The sequence below is a fragment of the Sphaeramia orbicularis genome, chromosome 8, assembly GCF_902148855.1.
Source record: "Sphaeramia orbicularis chromosome 8, fSphaOr1.1, whole genome shotgun sequence".
Taxonomy (NCBI): Eukaryota; Metazoa; Chordata; class Actinopteri; order Kurtiformes; family Apogonidae; genus Sphaeramia; species Sphaeramia orbicularis.
The window spans coordinates 38,937,790-38,962,588 of NC_043964.1; the positions used below are offsets into that span (position 1 = coordinate 38,937,790).

General features: G+C 38.0%; 1 protein-coding gene across 2 annotated transcripts in view; it reads left to right on the forward strand.

Moving 5' to 3' along the window:
• prkcbb (protein kinase C, beta b) overlaps window positions 1–24,799 on the forward strand; it is a 199,517-nt gene that overhangs the window by 40,906 nt on the left and 133,812 nt on the right. For both annotated transcript variants that reach the window (XM_030141271.1, XM_030141269.1), the window contains exon 3: window positions 15,832–15,914. In XM_030141271.1, coding sequence (XP_029997131.1) covers window positions 15,832–15,914 — 83 coding nt within the window. The remainder of the gene's footprint in view (window positions 1–15,831; window positions 15,915–24,799) is intronic.

Here is a 24,799-nt window from a genome sequence, read left to right on the forward strand (position 1 = left end):
TAAAAAAACTAATTATTTAACAAGAATAAAGTCATTAATTAACAAGAATAAAGTCGTTATTTAATGAGAATAAAGTTACAGTTTTAAAAGTCATTATTTAATGAGAATAAAGTTGTTAATTAACAAGAATAAAGTCATTGATTAACAAGAATAAAGCCGTTATTTAACGAGAATAAAGTCGTACTTTTATGAGATTAAACTCGTAATATTTTCAAAATTCGACAGTTTCTGGTTTTATAGTGAAGGCAACAAGCGAAGCAGCAACTTTGCCTTCTGTTGGACTCAAAAAGTTGGAGTAGCATGCCCACAGTTTCTTCAGAAACACCAAACCCTCTGTGTTTAGCTCTCTGGTGTAACCACTGATAGTCCTGCAGCTGCAATTTGCTACAAATCAGTTTGGTTCTTACAACAAACCATAATGTGTGCAAACTCTCTTCAAAGTCCTTAGACTAATGATAATGTGTTGATAGAGGATAGACTCAGTATTTGGCCTTTGTGCCGAAGCCCCAAATTAAAGTATAACTTCACAAAATGTTCCAAGTTCTACATTAGTCGATGAGTGGGTACAACTTCTCATTACCTCCGCCAAGGAGGTTATGTTTTTGCCAGGGTTTGTTTGTTTGTTTGTCTGCTTGTTTGTTTGTTTGTTTGTCTGTCCGTTAGTGTGCAACATAACTCAAAAAGTTATGGACAGATTTGGATGAAATTTTCAGGGTTTGTTGGAAATGGGATAAGGAAGAAATGATTAAATTTTGGTGGTGATCGGGGGTGGGGGGGCCCACGGGGGGGGGGGGGGGGGGGGGGGCGGCGCACTGATCAGCCTTGGCGGAGATCTGTGCTCTCCGAGTGCTTCTAGTTATATTATGACTTTATTCTCGAAATATAACGACTTTATTCTCGTTAAATGAGTTTATTCTCGTTAAATAACGACTTTATTCTCGTTAAATACTGAGTTTATTCTCGTTAAATAACGACTTTATTCTTGTTAAATAATGAGTTTTTTAAAACTACGACTTTATTTTTGTTAATTAACAACTTTATTCTCGTTAAAAAACGACTTTATTCTCGTTGTGACAAGCGTTTTTTTTTTCTTATGTGGCCCTAATACGCCATATATATATGTAGTTATAAATTGAATCATTCAGGCTGTAAAACATCCACCGCAGACTAGCACTGAACATAATATATGCAAACTTTCAGTGTCATTAACACTCAGTTGAGTTTTCAACAGTATCTTGAATGGACCACAAGTCTTTTGTGCTGTGTTTAAATATTCTGAAATTAAAACTGCAGCCAGACCACTTAAGGAACAGATGGAAGTATGAAAAGAATCATTCTATTATAGCAAATGATTTTACTATTTGGCATCACAGATCTTTAGAAACACTGACATCTGAGCGCTGCAGTTTCAAAGTGTGCTTTTATGAAAGTGGAATTGGTTGCTTTGCTTTGTTTACACCGATTATTACTTGTCTTCCAGTCATCTCCACACAGAGGTCACAGTTTCCCTGCCAAGTGAAATCCTCTGAGTTTTTCCTCATGAAAAGGCCCTGTAACAACATAAAAAATGATAGATGTACAGGAGGATATAGAGGAAGAAGAGAGGATGGATTGATGGAGGGAAAGAGAGAAAGAAGAGGAGTGATATGGGTGTGCTGACTCACTCTGACCCTTCTCCGTGCCTCACCAGCGGCATCGTGGGTATTTATACATTGGCGTAGGCTGTTCAGCCCCCTTATATAAGCCATTACACACACAAGGGGAGGTGCCCAAGGTGAATGGCATGTTTTGTTCAGATTATTGACTTTCTCCCTTCTCTGTTCTCCTTTTTATCAACACACACTTGTTCTTGTCTTCCTCCTGTTGCATCAGCTGCTTCGATGCTGCTCTCGTCACAACGTTTCATGTTCTCTGAGACAGTAGGAAGAGATTCAGAATCAGGAACAGTAGTCTGGCTCGCCCAGACCTTTCTCTGCACTGTTTGAATGATGCGCCAGGTCTGTTTGGTCATAGTCAGGGAGGAGATCAGATGGAGATGTTTTCCAGTCGGTCAGGCCATGTACTAGTCAGATGACCGGTCAGTGTGAAAAGAGTACAATCATGTCAGAGAGTACAGTCTGTTGCCAGAAATTCCCAGGTGGCCCAGCTCCAACCAGCATTCATCACTATTATGTTCTGGCACAAGGGATTGGTGATTTGGCAATGTTAGATTGTGGACAGTCTCAATAATATATAATGCTAAAAATAATTTACCAGTGTCATTACAGTACTACACAGATCATTTCATTATACACAGCCTGCACAAAAAAAGTGTAGCTTCCTGCACTTAGGATACATAGAACATTGGTATATCAGGTTTAATGACTGAAATGGGCAAATAAAATTGCACTTAGAGGTGGAGTAGGAGATGTTTTCCAGAGCATTTTTTACTATATTGCTTAAAATCCCCTTCACACCCCGATTACAACCAATTAATTAAATGCTCTAACACAAAAATAAAAAAAAAATTTAGTCACCTGTGGAACGTACAGGACTGAAAATATACCATCCAATCATTTTAACTGGCCCATGGAAATTATTGAATGGTGATATATCTATCGAACTCAACTGTCCTTTGCCCGTACGCCTCTTCAAGCATGAATTGTATGTTCTCAGAGGCTTGGAGCACTTGTACAGGAGACGAAGCCAGAGCCAGAGCTTTAGCTGTATTAGGATGGAAAGTTCACCGGCAAGCTGTTTTGTCATTAATATAAATCACTAGGGAATGTAACGTTAGCCAGATAGGTATGAATTGGGGTTGTTCTGTATGACATGTATGGAGGAGACCGAATGAGGTACACATGGATCCGCGAGCCGGGGCCAAATTATTGTTGTGCAGCGCTCGTGAACCTTCAGGAACAAGCATTGTGCGTGCCAGTACTCTGGAGGCGTGGCTTCGGGGGGATGTCTGAAGAAAGGGGTTTGGACTTTTGAATTGAGTATTTTCAAAATGTAGCTTGCTCAAACCATTTTTCCAAGATCTCCTACCCCACCTTAAACAAATAAAATTGCACTTAACAGATGACAGTGGCCAATGCTCATCTGTTGTTTAAAATTTGTTTCAAAAACTTTTTATTGATCGCATTTGTCTTTCTTCAGTGATAGTGGGATGATGGGCTGCAATATTTTATAACAGTTCAGATATTTGTATAATCAAGGTTTGTTTTTTGGCACAAAAGCAGAATAAATAAAAACAAAAAGACACTGAAATGAATATCAGCATCAGCTACAACTAGCAGCCAAATTGTTGTTGGTATCAGTTGAGATCTATCTATATCCTCAGTTTTGCTTGGTTCATGATTGAATTGAATGTATAGATCCTTTACCATGTGACTAGGCTAAGATTGTTCAATTAGCCTGCTTTAACCTACGGGAGTTTGTGTAATGTGTTGTTTTGCTACTTCTGAGAACATAAAGTCATTGGGCCTATTCACTAATATGTGTGGAAACATTCTTATTTTGTGCACAAAATAAGTGCATACGCAAAATCATTGTGAGATTCATGGCACCTGTGCACCGGCCAGTTTTGTTCTCACCACCTTGCATATGTGTGTGAATCAGAATCATTCTACATTGACTATTGCATGCTCGCAATTTGTGACTAGCATATGATTAGCATACTACCACACCCACATTTCTCCATATAAGGAAGCCGCTTACGTAGAGTTGACTCATAAATGAAGGAAACGGTTACGTGAGGAGAGAAGTAGTATTAAATTTCAGCAGTAGTAAGTTTCACAGTTTGTTGGAAGCGGTGGCGCCAAAAGGGAACAAACAAAAGAACTTTACAACCACAGAAATCGAAACAATTGTGTCCAAGGTGGAAGCCAGAAAAGGAATACTTTTCAAGAGTATCTCCTCAGGGGTGACGATGATACAAAAAATGGTGCTTGGACCGAGGCTGTCAATGTAGCGCACTGTGGCCCAGGTGAAAAAAACAGTGGTTCGGCATAAAAGTTGATGCCAGAAAAGGCATTAGGGACCAGAAGAAAAAGAAGGAGACTAGTGGAGGACCAGGTCCACCTGATCTAACGCCACAGGATGAGAAAACAGCAGCAGTAATTGGACAAACATCTATTCATGGAATATGTCCGCGAAATGTCCTTTGTAAACTAGGACTGTTGTTATCGTTGAATATTTGAATTGTCACAATGATGAGAGTGAAAGTGTGTCAATTTCATGGTTGTTAAATACATTTGGCCAATATATTAGTAAATCAATGATTTTTAAAAAATGTTAATTAAATCTCTTTTTAATGAATGTGGTTTTATATGCTCTGCATGTACTTAAAAGGTATGTGTTTACATTTTCTAAGTCAGTTCAGCCTTCTTCATTTGTATGTACACATGGTCTGAGGTACTTCTAAATTTTTTGCAAAGTGAGAACAAATTTGGGTAAGAAAATATTGATGAATCCTGTGCGTCAAACGATTGAATGCAGAGTTTAAGCACAGATCTGTGCATATCCACTGTTTGTAAATGCAAACCTGACAGCAAGTTTCAAAGTTGTAGAACTGTATGTATAAAAATGAATAATAAACAGTAGGAAAAAAAACCAAATAACTTAAAGACCTTTGAAAATTGTGCACTGCTGAAAAGGAGGAGTAAATGCAAAGTTTTTAAAGTTTGTCTTTAGTGTAGAATAAACTTTGTAAGTTTGTCAGCCCTCTGGAGCCCTCTAATGGCCCGGGGTCCCAATCAGTTACCTGCCTCTCCAGTTCATAAGCCGCTCATCGAGAAATCTAATAAGCATGTCTGTCATGCTCCTCAGTGAGCATTCAGACAGTTCATGCACAGTCTGAAATGAAATAAGCAAATCCATCTGCCTACGAGGTCATTACTGTATTTTCAGTAGTGGGTGTGGCTTTATTTTCCTGAGCATATGTTTGCCACAGCAGTACACACTGCCCTGATTTTGTGTCAGAACAGGTTTTGTGTCAGAAACCCAGCTCTTGCTGTCTACGGAGGATGCAAATCACAGGCTGTGACTGTCAGACCAACTCAAACCTGTTAGACTGTTTCAGTATTATTAATGCTATGTGTTCTCATGTAGCCTCTGAATGGCAAATGCAAATGTTTCTGTAAATCTTACTGTAAGAACACAAGATTTATTTATACTTAGGCATACTGGAAAGACAGATCCAATCACAGTGTTCACATGCAAGTTTAACTTTGGTTTTTTGGTTTTTTTAATTGACTAGTAAACCAGTCAGTATAATACACATACTGTATATGTCAGTATGTTCAAGTCCATATATGTTCAAGTAACTGATGTTAAGCACTGTGTGCCTGTGACTATCTTTGTGACGTACTGTAGGAGACACACTACTATAGCTACTGATGAATAAATATGATAAACTGGATGTAAGTGCATCACAGTGTGTGTTGCAGCACTGAACCTGGCCAGTGAATGTGACAGTATCTGAATCTGGGACATCACTGTACAGCATGTCACTGCTTCTCACATGCACATACACAGACACGCAAACAGGCACACACACATACACACTGGCAGCTCATTAGAGGAAAAAGCTGTGTACAACAACATCGGTGTACTGCCAACATTTCATATACGGAATATACAAGAATGAGGAGAGGAAGAGATGAGCGGAGAGGATGTAACTTATTTTACTGCTGTAAAATTTAATGTACTTACTGTAATGAAAAGAGGAACCTCTTTTGACATTATATTGATTTGCAGAAAGCCTGATGGGAGAATAATATTGACTACAACTTATTACATAATTATATCATGTGACTATTGGTGAAGGCTGGGGCCTCTCAGGACACTTTACAGAGATGGCAAATCACCCCGATGTGTTAGGATGCCTATGGAGACCTAAAATGCATGTGGACCACTGACATGACTGTGCATGTGCTGGCTGGCCCTTTCCTGGGAGTAAGCCTCATTAAAGTGGTTGCTTTTGGGACAAGAGGAGAACATGTTAAAACATGCACAGCAATGGCTCAAATAAAAAAATTAGAACAAAAGGGAGGAATATATCGGGACTCATTTAAGTGTATTCCATGTAAGATCTGCATGTGATTGTGTGCTCATTTGAAGCTCTTGCTGGAGTAGCATCTTTTGACAGTAGCTGACTGAATTTCTAAGCTAACAGTATAAAGTATTGGAAATTGTTGTACCAGTAGAAGAGAAGGAAAGATCCATTAAAAATCCATCCCAAAACCTCCACTTCAAATCAATGTATTTTGGCTATTATCATGGATGCAGATGACTGAAACCTTCACTAGTTTAGTATTTGAGTGAGCTAATGTCAATAAATGATTGGTTCTCTGCACAAAACTCCAACTTTACATAAGCACCTGAGCATGTGCACATTGTCCATGGTGCACCTTGCATATAGATAAGACAATAAAAATATAAAGATTAAGGTGAAATTGTGTTAAAGCCTGATTTATCCTTTTTCATGTGGTAAGTGGATAGCGACAAAAGAGGTTCCCTGTTGGTGAAGAGAAAGGATTCATGAGGTGCTAACTGCTGCCTGTAGTGTAACATAATGCTTAGCAAGTGTTACAGATAGACAATACAGGAACACTACATGGCTCCTTACCTCTAGTAACCTTATTCAGATAGGTTTACCAGGTTAGAGTACAGATTATGTGTGTCTGTGTAACATTATAGCCCATGTTGCAGCCATAGTGATGTAACAGAATTAGAGAGGGAGAAATAGACACAACGCAAGTGAAAGCAGAGATAGGTGGAGAGAAAAAAGAGAAAGGGTATAAACAGTGCAGGCATAGAATTGTATGAGTGTGTGACACCTATGTTTGTGTATGAGACAAGTTGTGTATGTGTGGTGTTATGTGTATGTGCGCTTCCCATGGATATTTAATGTATCCAATAAATAATGAAGGTACATAGGCAGGGTGCCAGCTAAACCACAGTGGCCCTGAGATCAGTGCCTGGGGTGCACCAAGAGGGCAGAGGGGAGGTTTTTTTTTTTCAAACAGTCGAACACGTGCCTCAGGTATGCCAACAGTACCTGAAGTCCAGACTGTTGTTTCACGTTGGTTGCACTGTGGTACTGGATATTTCTATAGAGGTGCATGAACACATAATTTAGAGGCAACATGAGGCAACATACATTCATTTATTCATTTTCTGTATTGCTTAGTCCTTGGGAGGGTCATGGAGGTGTCAGAGCCTATCCTGACTACCAGCAGGCGAATGTGGACTTAACCCTGGATGTATCACCAGTTCATCACAGTACTGACATATACAGACAAACAACCATTCACTCTGTGCAAGAGTACCTGAAGAGAATCCTTGTTATTTCATCTTATTATTTTCCTTATTCCTTCAGCAGCAGCAAAACTACATGTTACACAAACTCTTTAAGTTAATGCAAACTGAACTGAAGGCTTCAGGACAAACAGATGTGCGTTAATGGACTGAAACTGCTTTGTGAAGCTTAGGCAATCATTTTATGGAGCCATACCATTACTGAACCTAGACTTGACCAACTGAATGAACCCCAGATCATAACACTGCCCTCACAGGGTTGTACTGTAGGCATTAGGCATGATGGGTAATCATTCATCCGCTTTTCTTCTCACTCTTGGACAGGGTCAAATGGGACTCATCAGACCACGTGACCTTTTTCCATTTTTTTGCTTTCTATAAAACTGATGGTTGTTTAAGTTCATCAGAGTTAAAAAGAAAAAAAAAGGTTGTAGCTGAAACATGTTAACCCTGTAAAGCCTGAACTGTTAAATCATTGACAGAAAATTCCAGTTTTTTGAAAGTGGAGCCTTTATTGGTCCTTCTGACCAAATACATTTTATTTCAAATATCAATTTCCAGGTATGAATTTCAATTTTGTATCATATTTGAAACATTGGGTCTGAATACTCAAATATTATTTTTGAACAAACAAAAACATAATATAAGACAAACATGTCTACAAATTCGTAATTCCTTTTCAAAATTGCCAAAGTTCTGCCTCCTTCCTCATTAATGACAGTCTTGTAGTGTCACTGGAAAGGCATCTGGTGAATGAATTCCTCCCCTCTGGTGGATTATCTGTGTATTACATGTATCTAATCATATACATCAGATTTTTCAAGAAAAAAAAATCACACTGGTCATGTAGAGGACTTCAAAACTCATGTATCAAATATGATATGTTTGGTGTCATAGGGTTAAGCACTACAGTAACTATTCAATGGAAGGCTTTTTCGCCATATGGTGTATTTTGTACGTGGTAATCTCTGGCTCACGAGGCTTTCTTCAACAAAGTGATTTGGGAGCCTCAGGTCTCAGCAGAGGTGTAATGGGCACCACAGCCTTTTTCCTGATGAGAAATGACATCAGTAGTTGTTTTGCTTAAGTACAGGGTCTATTTTTTCCGCACTTGCATTCAACACAAAAGACTATCAGAAGAATGTCAAGGTCAGAGTGTGTCAGAGGCACAGTAGAGGCAAATCTTTGCAAAATGTAGGTGCATTATACAGAAACAGACCTGCTAAATGTCAGGCCCACGGATGGCACTGCTGAAAATATTAGCACTTGATAGATTTTGATCCAAAGTGGATACACTGTGGAGACCTGAGTATTTCTAGCTCTGTAATTATACATTTTCCCCATCCTTGTGTAGGTTCAATAAGTCAGTTTGACTCTATAAAATAAAGTGTGTTATATTTCATCTCTTTTTTTTTTTGTTGAATTCTCACCATTGTGAATCAGTGTCAGCTTAACTGACTGAACTGTGACCAGAGATTGGGGTAGAAAAGAATGATGAAAGGTCAAATAGAGGGCGCACTTCAGTTTTACCGTAGTATATTTTTGCGAGAAGGTATTGTTTGTTTTGGCCCAGGGGTCATATCACTGGAAAACATACTGTTCTATTTTTGCACGTGTGTTTTGGTTAGGGATTTGGCATTAGCAATACTCAAAAAGAGCAGTTGCCTTGAAGCAATATGTGCACACACATCTCCTGCATTTCAATCTCTACCTCGATCCCTCCACCCTCACTGTGTGTATTCAATCTGCGATATCATTGGAATTGAGTGGGTGGTCTGTGTGTATGTGTGTGTGTGTGTGTGTGTGTGTGCGGTATCATCTCAGTGAGTGGGTGGTGTGACCAAAGAGAGGATATTGTGTGGGAGTGAAGTATCATTGAGGTGCGTATTGCCGATTTTTGTGTGTGTGGTAATTATAACTCTTCTGATCAATGCAAGTTTGATAATGGAGGGGAATAAAACAGTACATGGTAGTACATTTCATAATTAGAAAATCTCAAGTGAGATTTTAGAGAGGAAAGTGCTCTGGCAGCAGTAACCTAAAAGGGGTCTAGTTTTTTTTTTTTTTTCTTAAATTGCAAAGTACTTTTTTTATTTTATTTTGCAGACCATTTCAACAAGTGTTTTTGCATATGCTTATATGAACTTCTGAACTCTGTACAAGTGGTCAATGTGTAAAATCAATGTTGAAGTTCTATTTATATTAGGGCAGCAAATATTGATCCTTATTGATGATTAGTCTATAAAATGGCAGAAAATGTCCCTCCTACATCGCATTTTAGTAGTTTAGTTCTATTTTTTTTAGTCATCACGTCGTTTTACTATTGACTGCCTATTTATTTTTGGCTGCGGCACCTTCAGGAATCCATGCTGGCATTGGGGCCTGCAGCCATACGAGAGAGAGAGAGAGAGACCCCGTCTTTTAAGTCCCCCCCGGTCTCTGGACCTACATCATTCAAACGTCCTGACCCCTCAAATGAAAGTTTGCGAAGATTCAGAAGATAGGGAACAGATAAATGAGCGTTAAGTTTCAGTTTCACTTTCCCTTCTGCGGTCCGTGCTCCGTGTACAAAGTACACTCACAGTCAGTGAAAACTTTGAGACCATATTTTTCGACATAATTTTTATTTGGAAACCCTAAACTGGAATTTTTTCATATGAATAATTTGTTTAGGATGTTGGCATAAAGAAACAAAAATCTAAAGTTTCAAGAATAATTTCAAAACAAAAAACTTAACAAAAGAAAATGGCACCTGCCAAACACAAAGTCACAACAGTCAGTAAATACCGGGTATAATAATAATAATAACTTTATTTGTATAGCACCTTTAAAAACAAAGTTTACAAAGTGCTTTGACAGAGGGCACAACAGCAGGATACACGAAGAAAATAAAAACACTAAACAGAAGCAACACAATTAGAGAGATGTATGAACAAGTTAATTATCAAACAAGATCAAATTTAAAATTAAAACTAAAAATTAAGGTTAAAAAGGCAGTAGACATCACATAAAAGCAATTCTATAAAAATGTGTTTTAAGAAGTGATTTAAAAGATGTTACTGATTCCGCAAGCCTTATCTCCTCGGGCAGGCCGTTCCAAAGTTGAGGGGCCCTGATGGAAAATGCCCGGTCACCTTTTGATTTAAGCCTCGACTTCGGAACAGCTAGGAGCCCTCTGCCCGAGGATCTAAGGCTGCGTGCTGGCTCGTAGTCAATTAACATTTCTTGTATATAACTTGGGGCCAGGCCCATTCGAGCTTTAAAAGTGATCAGTAAAATCTTAAAATCAATTCTAAAACATACAGGGAGCCAGTGGAGGGATGCGAGGATGGGAGTGATATGATGGTGTCTGCTAAAACCAGTGAGAAGCCTAGCTGCTGCGTTAGCCTCCGTTTGCTCCGATGCAAGCGGCGATCTGTTGGCACATGCTTCGGACTAGGCGTCGGATGGTGTCCTGCAGAATCCTATTCCACTCTTGCTGTAGTGCAGTGTTATGTAGTGTGTATCACTGTAGCTCAAACCGGCCTCCACCATACCCAGTGCCCGGAGATGTTGTTCACGTGATAGACGTAGCATGATGTCGTTCACTGGACTAACAATGGTGGCCTTTTTTGGGCCTTTATATAGGCCTTCAAAACCAATCCTCAAATTGTGCAGATACCCACTGAGTATCGCTCAATGTGTATTTGGTCCACTTTTGCAAAGAGACCAACCCATGTGCAATGAACCATGACAACATGACAACTCACCATTATCTCAACTACCCGAGCACTAAGTGATCAATAAATCCACAATGAATAATTACAACCCCCCTACAAGTAGAAATATGCATACATTTCTACCTCACAGTTTCTATTGACTGTCAGTATAGGAATGAGGACGCACGTCATATCATGTGACATATCTGGGAGGCTGCACCATTTTGAACTCACAAGCTGTCGGTTGCTATGGGCAACAGCATAGTACAGACCTGCAGGAAACAGCCGCGTGGTATGGACTGCGCTGCCTCGAAGCCCGATACATCTAGTCATTCGCTTGAAGAACTTTGCACATTTTTTTTTTTCTTTTGGAATATGGAAAACATCCCACTTGTCCAAAATGGACACAACAAAATAACAAACACTTGATTTAAAACAAACAAACAAAAAAAAAATGTCGTTTAGATTAGTTAACTAATTGAAAAAAATAGTCGAAAGATTAATCATTAGAAAATTAGTTGTTAGTGGCAGCACTACATTTCAGGCCAACAAACTGTCTAAAATCCAAAGATGAGTTATAAAAGATAAGACATTCCGATGGTATCAGTCGTTCGACCCATAGTTAAACCTTTGCAGCTTTGCTTGATTTTCAACAGTTTTGATTTTTTTTATTTTCTTCTTGTTTTTATAGTAGCGTAAGGTCCATATGTGATATTTTTCATGGTGAATGCTAGAAAATGTTTTGGCCGCTGCTATAATCAACCCCCCCCCTCCTGTTGTATCTCTCACTCAGACATAAACATTATGTAAATATACTGTGGGGCTATGATCATAAAGGCTGCATGTGATTGTGCATTTGTGTGGTTTATTTTTAGCCTCCTGTGTTTGCCTTGGCTGTCAGTGGAGCCGACATTGATCAGGACGGAGATATGAGTCTTGTCGAGGCTTTCACATGTTTCTGCACAGCTGGCTGTTACCGACACAAATTGAAAACATGTTCTGCTTCTCATCTCATTTCGATTTTTTAAGTACATCGATTCTTTGATTTTTGATGTGCATTAATGTGTATTCTTGTTGTTTTCATTTAACATGTTGCCCAGGGAAAGGAACCACAACCACAAGAAGAAGCTTTCTTGTAAATGCAAATTTTTTTAGTTCAGTTGACAGGAAACTATATAGACGCAGGTAATATGATTAATAAGAGGAAGTCATTTTGGTATATACAGTAAGATAAATACGAGGTTAGATTTTACATTACATTCTAGACATTTAGAGTGCTCTTATTCAGAGTGGTTGACAATGAGTCAACGGTGCGGGAGTGACAATAAGAGTGTGTGGGTGTTAAGACAGAAGCACAGCATCTCTGTACATTTACCAACACTAAAGCTTTTCATAGGTTAAATGAGTGGAGGCTTTAACAGTTTGAAGGCAGGAAGCAGCTTTCATCAGGTCTACTACTCACACTCATCAGGCATTTTTGTTCGATGGATCAAAACTTTGCTGAAAAGATCTCTGCATTTAAAACTGAACTGGGATAAGTGCAAACAGCACCTCGATATGTTTATATCAACACCTGTATCATGTCAACAAAAGTCAGGGAAATATACTGACTGACCTTTTGTACCAATACTGTATCATAATTCTTGTTCTTGAATTAAAGTTATGCTGGTTTCAGTGTTAGATATATTTTCAAACCGTGTTTATGAGTTGATTTAAATGTACACTTATGTTAAATTTATTGTATTTCGTTACTTTTTCTGTGATTAATGACCATTGATGGGTGCATATGTAATTGACTTCTTGATTTTATTGTTTGTTTGTTTTTAAGTCCTTTTTTTTCTTTTTGCTTTCAAAGTTTGAGACAAATAAACAAATAACAAAACAGAAGCTTTTAGCCAATTTTAGAGTTTTCAGGTGATTTGCTTAAGTAAAAGTACTAATACTACAAATTTGGCTCTGAAAATCACACTTAAGGCTGCAGTTGCTGAAATCATGAAGAAAAAACCCCTCATATAATATGGAAAATTACACCTTACATATGCAGCTCTTTCCTCTCAGTCCAAACCAGAAGAATTAATATAGATATAGATGACAAGGAGTTATTTCTGGCTGTTGGAAGCTACTTTTCTTAGACTCCAATAGAGAAGAATTTTGTCCAAGTTTCATCAGTGGTTGGTAATTACAGCTGTCAATCACATATTTAACCCTTCCTACCTGATGGTAAAGGCTTACAATTAAACAAAATATGCATCACTGAATAGATTTTGTAAGCATGAAAACACTGGCAATTAGCAGATGCAGCTTGTTGCTTGTCCTCTCAAACCACTTGAAGTACGATATCCTTGAAGTAAAAAAAATTAAGTTTTGGCAAAAAAAAAAAAATCAAGAAATAAAGCTTTAAATAAAAGTAGGTAAATGTTATCAGCGAACAGTATGAAAAGTGGTTTGTTGCTTATTATAACTACTTTAAAAACCTGTTTTCAGCTTTATGACACATTTTCCTGTAAATCCAGAAGGTTTTTTTTTTTCAAACTTAAAGCAGCGTATGACTTTTTTTTTTTTTTTTTTTTTTTTGACAACAGATCTTGAAAATCTTATTTCAAGAAATCCCACCAAGACAACTCCCACCTGCTCCACCGACAGACTCCCTTTGCTTAATTCAAGATTTTTTTTTTTTTGGTTAATTCAAGCAAAAAAATCTGCCAATGGAACAAGTGACAACCACCTTGGCAAAATTCCTTGAAACAAGACCCTCTTTTTTTGTTATTTTTTATTTTTTATTTATAAAGAGCACTTACAAATGACAATGCCACAATCTGTTACATTCTTCCTCATACATATATATATATATATATATATATATATATATATATATATATATATATATATATATTTTTATACCATAACATTTACATATGAACAGTCACAGATCATCTGAGTATTTCTCCATGTAGCTCTTTCAGATGTTTTTAGACCTTTAGATAAACATTGATGAGAACTATTTTCAACAAGAAAAGCAGCGTATGACTTTCATCGCAGATTTTTCTTCAAATTTGTAACACCTGAGTGATAGCTACCTTCTCCCTAATCCATAAGTCACCTAAATCACTTCCCTTACAATGAACAACTTCAAAGTGTATCATGACAAGCCATCTGTTTGTTTACGTACCAAACCGAAACCAAACCGTCACTCAGGCCTTTTCGGAATTCCACCCAGCCGTAGCAGCAAAAAGAAATGAAGCTGTTTCCGTGTTTGTTGCTGCTGCCGCCATACTGCAGCTGCATGGAATTCCCATTCCCACAATGCACTTTGTAACAAAATTTCTGAAAAGGCCTGAGTGACATAGCGGTTTGATAGGTAAAAATCAGATGGCTTGTGATGGAGTACACTTTGAAGTGATTCAGGGGCTTGTTTCAGGGTTAACCTCCTAAGACCCAGGGAATGTCAGCAAAGTACAAGCTTTTTTGTTTTTTATTAAATAAGTACCTATATTGGAAACTTCATGATGCAACAGTTTTTTCAGATGTTTTTAAAATTTTTGTGGAATGTCCTTTTGTGGTGGACAGTTTTCTTTTCTCTTTTTTGTATAAAGTTGTGAAACTCTTGTCCACAAATATGGACAGTGGGTCTTAGGAGGTTAAATAGTGAACCCACCTGTTTGTGCACGCTTCAACGCAAATGGCGAGCAAGTGATTGGTCAGCGAACACAGAGTCTTAACAGATGCAATATCCATTTCTGGGCTTGTGTTCGCTAAACTATCATTTGCTCACTATTTGCATTGAAGGATGTTTGCTAATGGGTGCGTTCACTATTTAACCCAGAACAACGCCTCTGCTCCCACTGTTTCTGGTCATCTGACAGCATTATGGTTAGAATGAAGAATTATTATAAGCTATTAGAGACCCTGGACCTCCTCCCTTGAAATAATATTTCAAAGGAAATACATGACAGAAATAAAGTGAAATGAAGCTACAAGAATATATCCTCATTCTAACTTGGACCTCCGAGGTCTGCGTTAAACTCAGCCCTGGAACACGGAACTGGGCAAGCGCAGACTTTTAACCAACTAGCCCAGAAATGGGATAGCGCAAAATGCGTGAAATGGATGCATTTTATGTTGCGCTGGGCTTAATGATTTAACGAGCCAGTGCAGAAACGAGCCCCAGGTACTTTAGCACGGAAAGACTTACGGATTAGTGATAAGGAGGCTATCACTCAGGTTTTACAAATTTGAAGAAAAATTAGCAATGAAAGTCATACGCCGCTTTAACCTCCTAAGACCCAGCTGTGGGTTTTCTGTCCAAATTTGTGGACAAGAGTTTCACAACTTTTTGCAAAGAAAAAAAAGAAAAATGTCCACCACAAAGGACATTCCATAAAAATTTTAAAAACTGCATCTGAAAAAACTGTTGCATCGTGATGTTTCCAATATAAGCACTTAATTGATAAAAAACAAAAAAAAGCTTGTACTTTGCTGACATTTCCTGGGTCTTAGGAGGTTAAGGACAAGAATTATCCAAAGAAAGAACTCTTCATCTTTCAGTCACAAATAAACCGGAAGGGGATGAAAAAGTGCAATTTGAAAAGTAACTGAAGCTGTCAGATAAATGTAGTGGAGTGAAAAGCACAGTATTTATACACAGTATGAAGGTGTGTACACTGGAAACAGAGTACAAGTACCTCAAATGTGCATGTATGTACTTGTGTTAAAGTATTAGTGGTGCTTCTGTACTACCATGTTCAGTACAGTATCCTCACCATGTACGTGTGTCAAACATTACCTGCAGCTGTACCATAACCATCTCTTTTCCTCTCTTTTTTCTCTACAGTGTGTTGTTTCGTGGTGCACAAACGTTGCCATGAGTTCGTCACTTTCTCCTGTCCGGGTGCCGATAAAGGACCTGCATCAGATGTAAGTGCAAAGAAACCAATCACTGCAAATCGCATGCCTGTGTCCGAGAGTGCAAGTAGTGAAAGACAGCGGGACAAGAAAGTGAGGCTGCACAGTCGGTTTCAGCGCATGAGCCCCCTTCACCTGTCAGCGCCACCGTTCCGCTTCAGCTGCCCCCATCTTTTTCTCTCTTTTCATTTTCCTTTTTCCTGTCTTGACAATTATACCACACACTTGCACAGGAAGGACTCTGTTGCTCACATTTGATAGATTATTTTCTGAACAGAACCGTGGAAGTTACAGCCGTGTCACATGTGAAGGTGGAGGCCGCCGCTGGCTATAGGTGCTTCCTTTTTGAGTTATGAAAGAGATGGTGATGGTGTAAATAAAAAAAAAAGAGAAAAAGAGACATTTAAAGGAAGATTGGGAGTCTTAAGACTTTCAAAGTTCCACATACACGTAATGTTTTTGAAAAGCTGTAATTACCGTAAACAAAAGAGACTGTGGCTAAAGTGATGAGATTTTCATAAAAGCAATAATGAAATAATTCTATATATTTTATGCAGTTACTTATACTTTGTATTGTCGGAGGTCAAGGGTCACACTTTGCCTCATATTATTAATTTTCTCAACAACTTCTCATCAGCTTTGACAAGTGCTATTAAGTAGTGCTTTTAACTTCGTCTCAATTACTCATCCTAAGAGTGGGCATTAGTGCCATTTCTTTCAATTCTCTTGATGTAATGATATGAGAACTTGCAGCTTCTCTTATTTATCTTTTCAGTGCAATAAAGAGCCTCTCTTTAAGTTCCCCAGCCGTGTCCTTATCTTCTTCTGGAGTGCCCCTTCACTTTCACAAGGGCACTTATGAGCAGCCTCCAGAGGAGACGCTGGTCTTTGCGGTTTGGCTTCCTGTGGTGTTTTTTTTTATGAGTGTGAAGTGTCAGCTGTTGCACCTTTCATCTTATTTCCTATTATATTCTGCCCTGCCAGAAAAAAATCATCTTCTACTACAATAGCTGCTGATTTTTCTATTGAAACAAGAACAAGCATATAGTGACAGGTTATTAGAAAGTCTGCAGAACTCCTCAGAAGAAAACTGCTTGAAATGTATCATTTAAAAATCATGCTAAAAAAAATGTTCACTTCTGAACACCTTGAGGAGCTTCTTCTTATTTTAGTAGTGAATACAAGACTTTCTTTTAGGGATGTCCTAATCTGATCTACAGATCGGTATCGGCTGCCAATCTGGCATTTTTTAGAAGATTGGATCAGATTGGATTTAGTCTCGAGATCGGGCCCGGTTCGGGAGGGGGGTGGGGGGACGGATGACAAACGTCCTGCCCCCTCAAATTAAAGTTTCCGGAGGCAGGGAAAAGCTGCACAACAGTGGGAGGCTTAGAGGAACTGGTAAAGCATCTATAAGTTTCACTTTCACTCTGTGCTTGTATTCATAATGGGTCGGGTTTTTTTCAACCCACGTGGCTTTTGTGGAATTATTTGACCCAACTGACATTCTTTTGACCCGTCCCAACCCGACCCTTGAGTAACCCGCTTCACATCACTAACGCACAGCACCGAACGCACCCCCATATAATACCTGGACGGACCTGTTCATACACACACTACAGTAGTGGAAAATATAAGACTCTAATTTGTCCCACAGTATGAATTTGGAAAGTGCAAAAATTATACTAAAGTTATTAAGAGTCAAAGGTGTCATACTTGTTTTAGTTCAGGTTCCACATTCAGCCCAATTGTGATCACAAGTAAAACAAGAAAAGCACTCGGAGAGCGCAGACATCCGCCAAGACAGATCTGCCTCCCGTGCGTGCCTACATGTGTGTGTTTGTTTGTTTGTTAGCCCCCCCCCCCCGATCACCACCAAAATTTAATCATTTCTTCCTCGTACCAGTATCAACATTTCCTGAAAATTTCATGAAAATCCGTCCATAACTTTTTGAGTTATCCTGCTAACAAACAAACATACATGCATGCACGCACGCACGCAAACACACAAAGCAAAGCGATCACAATACCTCCTGGTGGAGGTAATAATAGTATAATAACCTATAAATAATGACTCCAAATTTAAATGAAAATTTCATTGTGAAAAGTTGATATCGGATCGGTATTGGATGGGTATCGGCAAAAGTAATCCCCCCAAAAAATCGGATCAGATCGGAAGCAAAAAAATCCAGATCGGGACATCACTCCTTTCTTTGACAAGTTTCTTAATAGTCAGATCACATGTCATTTAACACTTCTATATGTAACCTCTCTCCTGCTTTGTCTCAATCCACCCTTGTCTTTTGTGACATTCTGTACACTGTTATATATGGCACATGCTTCATGTTACTCTCTCACTCCACCTACCTTTCTTCCCTCCGTATCTAACTATATTCTGCATATACTCTATTTAAATGCCACTCCACCCTGGGGGCCCCAGCTCTTAATTACGGGGCCTCAGCACCCCCGCCATGTCATTTCTTTAATGAGTTCACGGCCTTACGACCTCGGTTCCTGCACAGCGGGAATGTAGGGTAGCTCAGCTCCAAACTGCCTGCACATTTAAATATAGGAGAGACATCATGCGAGCTTGTAGTCTGCTCTAATGATTATGGAGGTGAGGAGGAAGAGGAGGAAGAGGAGGCTCACTGTGTCAGAGGGAGGGTTTCCCACTGCTCAGGGAATCTGTACCTATACATGAAATGGAGGGGAAAAAAAAGTCTAGGTTCTTGTTAATTCAAGTTTTTACAGTACTCCTTTAATATGAAATACCAAATGACAGAGAAGAAGCTTAACCCACAGAGACCCAGAAAAGCTTCTAAGTATATCTAAGTATTTTTATAGACAAACATCAACAAAGGTCAAATATCATCTGGCTGAATTTCATTTTATTCATTTAAAGTCGTTATTTTACATTTGCTGTATCTGAGAAAGAATGAATTTATGAGAAAAAAACTGTACAAATGTGATGTTTAGTATATAACCTATAGGAAGTTTTTTTTTAGAGCATACAGTCGATGTTTTACACCAGTTTTTTTCAATCTTGGGGTCAGGACTCTACATGGGGTCACCTGGAATTCAAATGGGGTCGCCTGAAATTTCCAGTAATTGATAAAAAAAAAAAAAAAAAAAAAAAAAGTACTAATAAAAAATATATGGTGAGTTGAGAGAGACATGACAAACTGTGAAGCTGAAACTGAAGCACTGTGGTTCTGTTTATCTTTTAAATGTTCATTGTGGTCAGTTTCAGATGCTGCCGCTCTTTCATAATTCATAGTTTGAGTTATTGTTTGTTCAGTATTAATTATCAGCCTTGTAAATCCAAGCTGGACTGACTGTACATATCCTGACCAAGGAAAATAAAATTCTCACTTTGTGCAGTAATCTACACCTGGCTTTTCTGCCTCCATCCATAATAATATACATTATATAGACTAAATGTCATCTAAAATTAACATTTATTTGCAACATAGTATAACAAACAATTGCATGATCAAAATCAAATTAATTTTAGCAAAAAAATGTCTCAGTTTTGAATGTCTGGGGTCGCCCGAAATTTGTGATATGAATTGGGGTCACGAGCCAAAAAAGGTTGGGAACCACTGTTGTACACTTACAACTGTATTATGGTCTTATCTCTCCTAAGCAACCTACAACCATTTATTACATCAAATTAATATATTAATATATGATGAATCAATGTTAGGGTCTAAACTAGGGCTTCATGATTAATTGTTAAAAGATTGCGGTCTCAATTCACACATGCACACGATCTCGTTTCTAAACACGGACTATTCTTAAGCATTTTATTTCATGGCTGCATTGCAAACAAATGCCCACAAACCCAGAACCGCCACTGCCTCCTCCCTCAGCCAATGGTAAAGCGTCTTTACAACACGAGCCTGCTGCTGTCGGCTGCAGCTGAGTGAGGAAAGAATGAATTACAGCGGAGGAACGTCTGTGGTAAAGAGAGTGAAATGGATGAAAACCCCAGTGGTAGTGATGAGAATTATCTACCTGAACTTGTGCCCAATAAAGGTTCGCATTCGGTGGTGTTCATCTGATATCATCTTCTTTTCTGTTGTCCAGATCCAAGTGTCGTTTCACTTTCAATTCTCTGACTTCTGCGCTGTTCTTCTTCTCCTTTTCTTTTCTTTGCTGGTGAGGATAAAAGCGTCACCCTCTCCAAATATTTTATATCAAAAAAATTCCATTGTGCTGCTGGGAAGTTTCTTTGAGCTGCAAACTTTCACAGATCAGCTGACATCACTTAGCAACCAGGACCATAAGTGACCGGACTACTTGTGGAGTGATATGAAAGATGCGAATCAGAAGTAGAAGAACCCATTTTCCTTGACAGCGGTGCAACAAATATTTTGTGAAAAAAATCGTGCCAGAGAATCGTGACCTTAATTCTAAGCAAAAAAAAAATCATGATTCAATTTTTGTCAGAATCGTCCAGCCCTAGTCTAAACACATTCACTGTAGAGCATCTCAACATCCAAATAAGACCTATATATAAACTCTGAGAAGCTGAGGAACTCCACTTCCCCTCACTTTTTTAAGCATAGGGGTAGAAATAATGGTTCAAATATTATTGAACATTTTTACATGTTTGAAAATAGCCATCATAGCCACAGATAGCTCGATTTTGGAGTGTTAAATGACCGCTCAAGGCCTTAGACTATAAAATACAGGCTTTCTGCAGATCCTTAAAATGTCCTTAAAGTTCTAAAATCCTTAAAATCCAGTCATCTGCAACTTCTTGCTGCAATGTCTGCAAGAAAATGCTCAAATTAGGGATAATAGTGCTGTCAAAAATGATGCTAATTCTTTTTAAAAACCAGACAGGCTTGAACTATTTGAATATTTATTTTTGCACATTCTGTCCACAAGACGGCAAACCCATACAACAACAACAGTCATAAATATAGGTACATTTATTTTTGTTTAAATTAGTCTTTTAAAATACCCACACATTCTAAAATCAGTATAGAATGAACAGTCCAAGTGAGCTGTGCTATAATTATCCCATATTTCTTATGTCTATGGGTGTGTGTGTCAGTGAATTACCTGCAAATCACTTTCTGCACTGACATGTTTGCTGACGTTGTAGCAAAATCAATACAATACAAAAAATACAATTACACTCCAGTAATGTGTGAGGTTCCATGGTGTCTGCAGGTTTTTACTGCCCACTGACCAAATTCTGAAGTGTTTCTGAACAGGGCTTTAAGATTGCTTGGAGTGCACATCACTCTCTGTGGCTGTGAACACTCTGCCATCATTAGCACAGGGCTGTTTTTGAGTCATTCACTCAGTCGTTCATTTCAGACCCTGCAAAGTAATGTTGTATGACTCATTTCCGCCATGAATTGCACTCAGTGCAGTGGCAGGACCCACGTGAGGTTTTGGGAGACTGACAGCTATGGAAGTGATGTAAAATTTGCAAAATTGGATATCCTTTTTCTGCTTATAATTTGAATATATAAATGAATTTAGATTATTTGTTGACAGCCCTTGTGTATAAAAACAATGGGTGGATATGATAGGTCTGAAAAACATGAGGTTATCATTAAAAAATCCATCAAATCCATCAACAATCACCTACCATCACCCAGTATTTCTCTGTATCAAGGTTATAATAGTTTTGGATTTTTCACTATAATTTAGTTTTATTTAGTTTTGACTTTTTTTTCTTTATTTCAGTTAGTTTTAATTAGTTTTTAGAGCAGGTTTGCTAGCTTTTATTAGTTTTCATTATTTTCTAAATGCTTAGTTTTAGTTTAGTTTTAGGGTTTTTTTATATCTTTTATCTTCTTCACCGTCAAATTTAAATAAATCCCAGACAGGACTCTGCTGCTTTCTCCCAACTTTAGTCTCCATGCTTCCAGGTAGAGTGGGGACCAGAAGATAACTGTAAACCACAAGTGACGGACCGTTAAATATCATACGATGCTAGCAGCTAAAATTGCTTGAGGGAAATAAATCGATTTCATATCAATCTGACATTGACAAAGATGTAAACGAAGGGAATTTTATCCATAGTTTTTATTCGTTTTAGTTAGTTTTGTAAACACACAACACAGTTTCGGTTAGTTATCATTTTCTTCTTTTAATTACACTTTTTATTTATTTCAGTAAACAAAAATGTTTTTACAATTCTAATTTTCTTCATTTCGTTTAGTTTTTGTTAATGATAATAACCTTGCTCTGTATTTAAATGTCTTATATTACATTCAAGAGCAAATGTACTTCTCAGATTTAAAGGTAGGGTAGGAGACGTTTTCCTGGAGCATTTTTTGCTATATTGCTTAAAATCCTATTCACACCCTGATTGCAACCAATTTATTAAATGCTCTAACACAAAAATAAAAAAAATTAGTCACCTGCGGAACGGACAGGACTGAAAAAACACCATCCAATCATTTTAAGCGGCCCTTCGAAATGATTGAACGGTGATATGTCTATCAAATTCAACTGCCATTTGTCCCTCCCCCCTCCCCTCTCTGCGAGTACAGTCCGGTACTCTGGGGGCGTGGCTTTGGGGGGAAGTCTGAAGAAAGGGGTTTGGACTTTTGAATTGTGTATTTTCAAAATGTAGCTTGCTCGTACCATTTTTCCAGGATCTCCTACCCTAACTTTAACTTGTTGAAACCTGCAGAAATCCCAATAACACTGGTCTACAAGGAAAATGCTTCCAGAATAAAAGTAATGAAATTTTACCACATGAGAGTCACTGATAAAGAAAAATCAAGTCAAAAATGCTGGTTGGCTGAACTTTCCAAGATACAGCCTTGGGTCAAAATGGGAAATTCAAGAATTAACGAGAGAATGGGTTTGACTCAAAAGGAATATTTGTCTCAGAGCTACAAGATCTACTTCAAAACACTGTCTGCACATTAGAATACATTCACTTTACAGGTTCTATTTAGTGGAAGATTTATAAAACTATTATATAAATGTACATAAACCAATATATATGTGTAATAACACTTAATCATATACCTTGAAAACATCAGCAAACTGACACTTTTGTCATTTATTTTCCAATTAATCTTATTAAAATACGTAACATTTAGCACATTTAATCTCTGAAGCAAATCATTTCTAAAAAATTGTAGACCAGTGTAATTACACTGACATGAACATGAACTACAAACATCTACACCAAACTTGTTTTTGCAACTTTAAACATTCACATCTATCATATATACTGTATGTTCAGTCGTTAGGGAACAAACTGTGCAAAAATCTCCTGCTACAAAAAAAATCTAGCTCATCATTTTTAGACTTTCCCTTCAGATTATTCATATTTTTTCTGTATTTCTACAAACATTCACACTATTAGTCAGGCAGATTCTTAAATTGAAGAACATTTCGAGACACATAAGGACACAATAAACCCTTGGTGGACAGTGCCTGCTGATCATTGCCAAATATTTACACACTCCAATGATTTTTGGTGCCTGCGTGTGAATAAAATAACTCCTCTGGCACTGACACATCCTGAGCCGTTTGCTGAGTCTTCTGAGCTGATAATACTGAGTGAATTCTGTCATATGTATATCATGAAGCCAGGGACAGATGCAGAAATAGAAGAGGTTTATTGCATGTCATCAGTAATATTATCTCTATCTTTCTGCGGAAAATCATCCCTCCATGCCTATTGTGCCTTCTGCCAGTCCCTCCTCCCTCTTCATCTCTATGTACGTTTAAAAGAAGAAGTCAATTATAGATCTGGGTTAATAGAATGGGTTCCCTGTGGGAGAGGTCGAGGGATGAGATCCTCTAATGAAACCTACATTTCAGGCCCACAGTCACTAATGGTATAGAACTAAATGTGTGAGCGAGTATGTATGTGTGTGTGTGTCAACGTGTGAAAAAAAAGAGAGCTTGAGTTATATACACAAGGGTAAACATTAAAGAAATGGAAAAATGCATCATATAATAATGGACGCTCTCATTTCCAGATTTGTTTGTGTTCGGTTTATTGCACAGAAGTGAAACAGGATGTTAATGACTCTCCCTCCCACAGAGGCCATCTCAGCATGAAAGATTCAGCCTCGATTGTCGGTCAGATCGTCACTCTTATCATAGCGTTAAAACTCACAATCCCACAGATAGTATTTCAGACTGTGTGAATGGAAAATGGAAAAGATGCGAGTATTTTTACAGGTTTATTTTACTGTCAGGAGTGCAGAATTGAATATAAAACATAAAATATTAAAAAAAACAAAACAAAACTCTGGCATATACTGTGTTTGCTTAGTCCCACAAAATTATACAATATATGAACAAATCCTGCTTGACCTTCTTGGAAAACACTAAATTCTAATGCAATCACAATAAAGTACTAATATTATTTTTTTTATGTATTTTATTAGTGCCTCTGAATCCTTCTTTTAACAAGATGTATGACAATGTTGATAATCACTAATTCTATATTTCCTTGATTTGGCTTATTATTTCTCTGATTGCAACATTGAAATCTGCTTCCTTATAGTTTTTTATGTGATTATTGTCATTTTCAAAAGTCGTATAATTATTGCTGCTCTTTGAAAAAGAATGGTACACATGATGGTACCACTGCCTTATTCTGAGCCTGGAGAAATAGGGTTAGCTCAGATTATTCTCTGGTGTTTTGCCATTTTAAATAGAGTTAATTGTTGGGAAATTATTGTTTTAGTTATAATTATTAGTAAAAAGAGTATGCACAGTAAATAAGGGTTAGGCTCCACTCTTCTCCAGGTGTGCAATAGTATATGATTTCCTGTCTTTTGGAGTTTTTCAGCATTGTTTCAATTATTGCTGCGTTTTCACTACGTGGAACCAGCTCGACTCGGCTCGACTCGGTATTCCTGGAGACCGTTTCCGTTACAAGATACTACCGACTT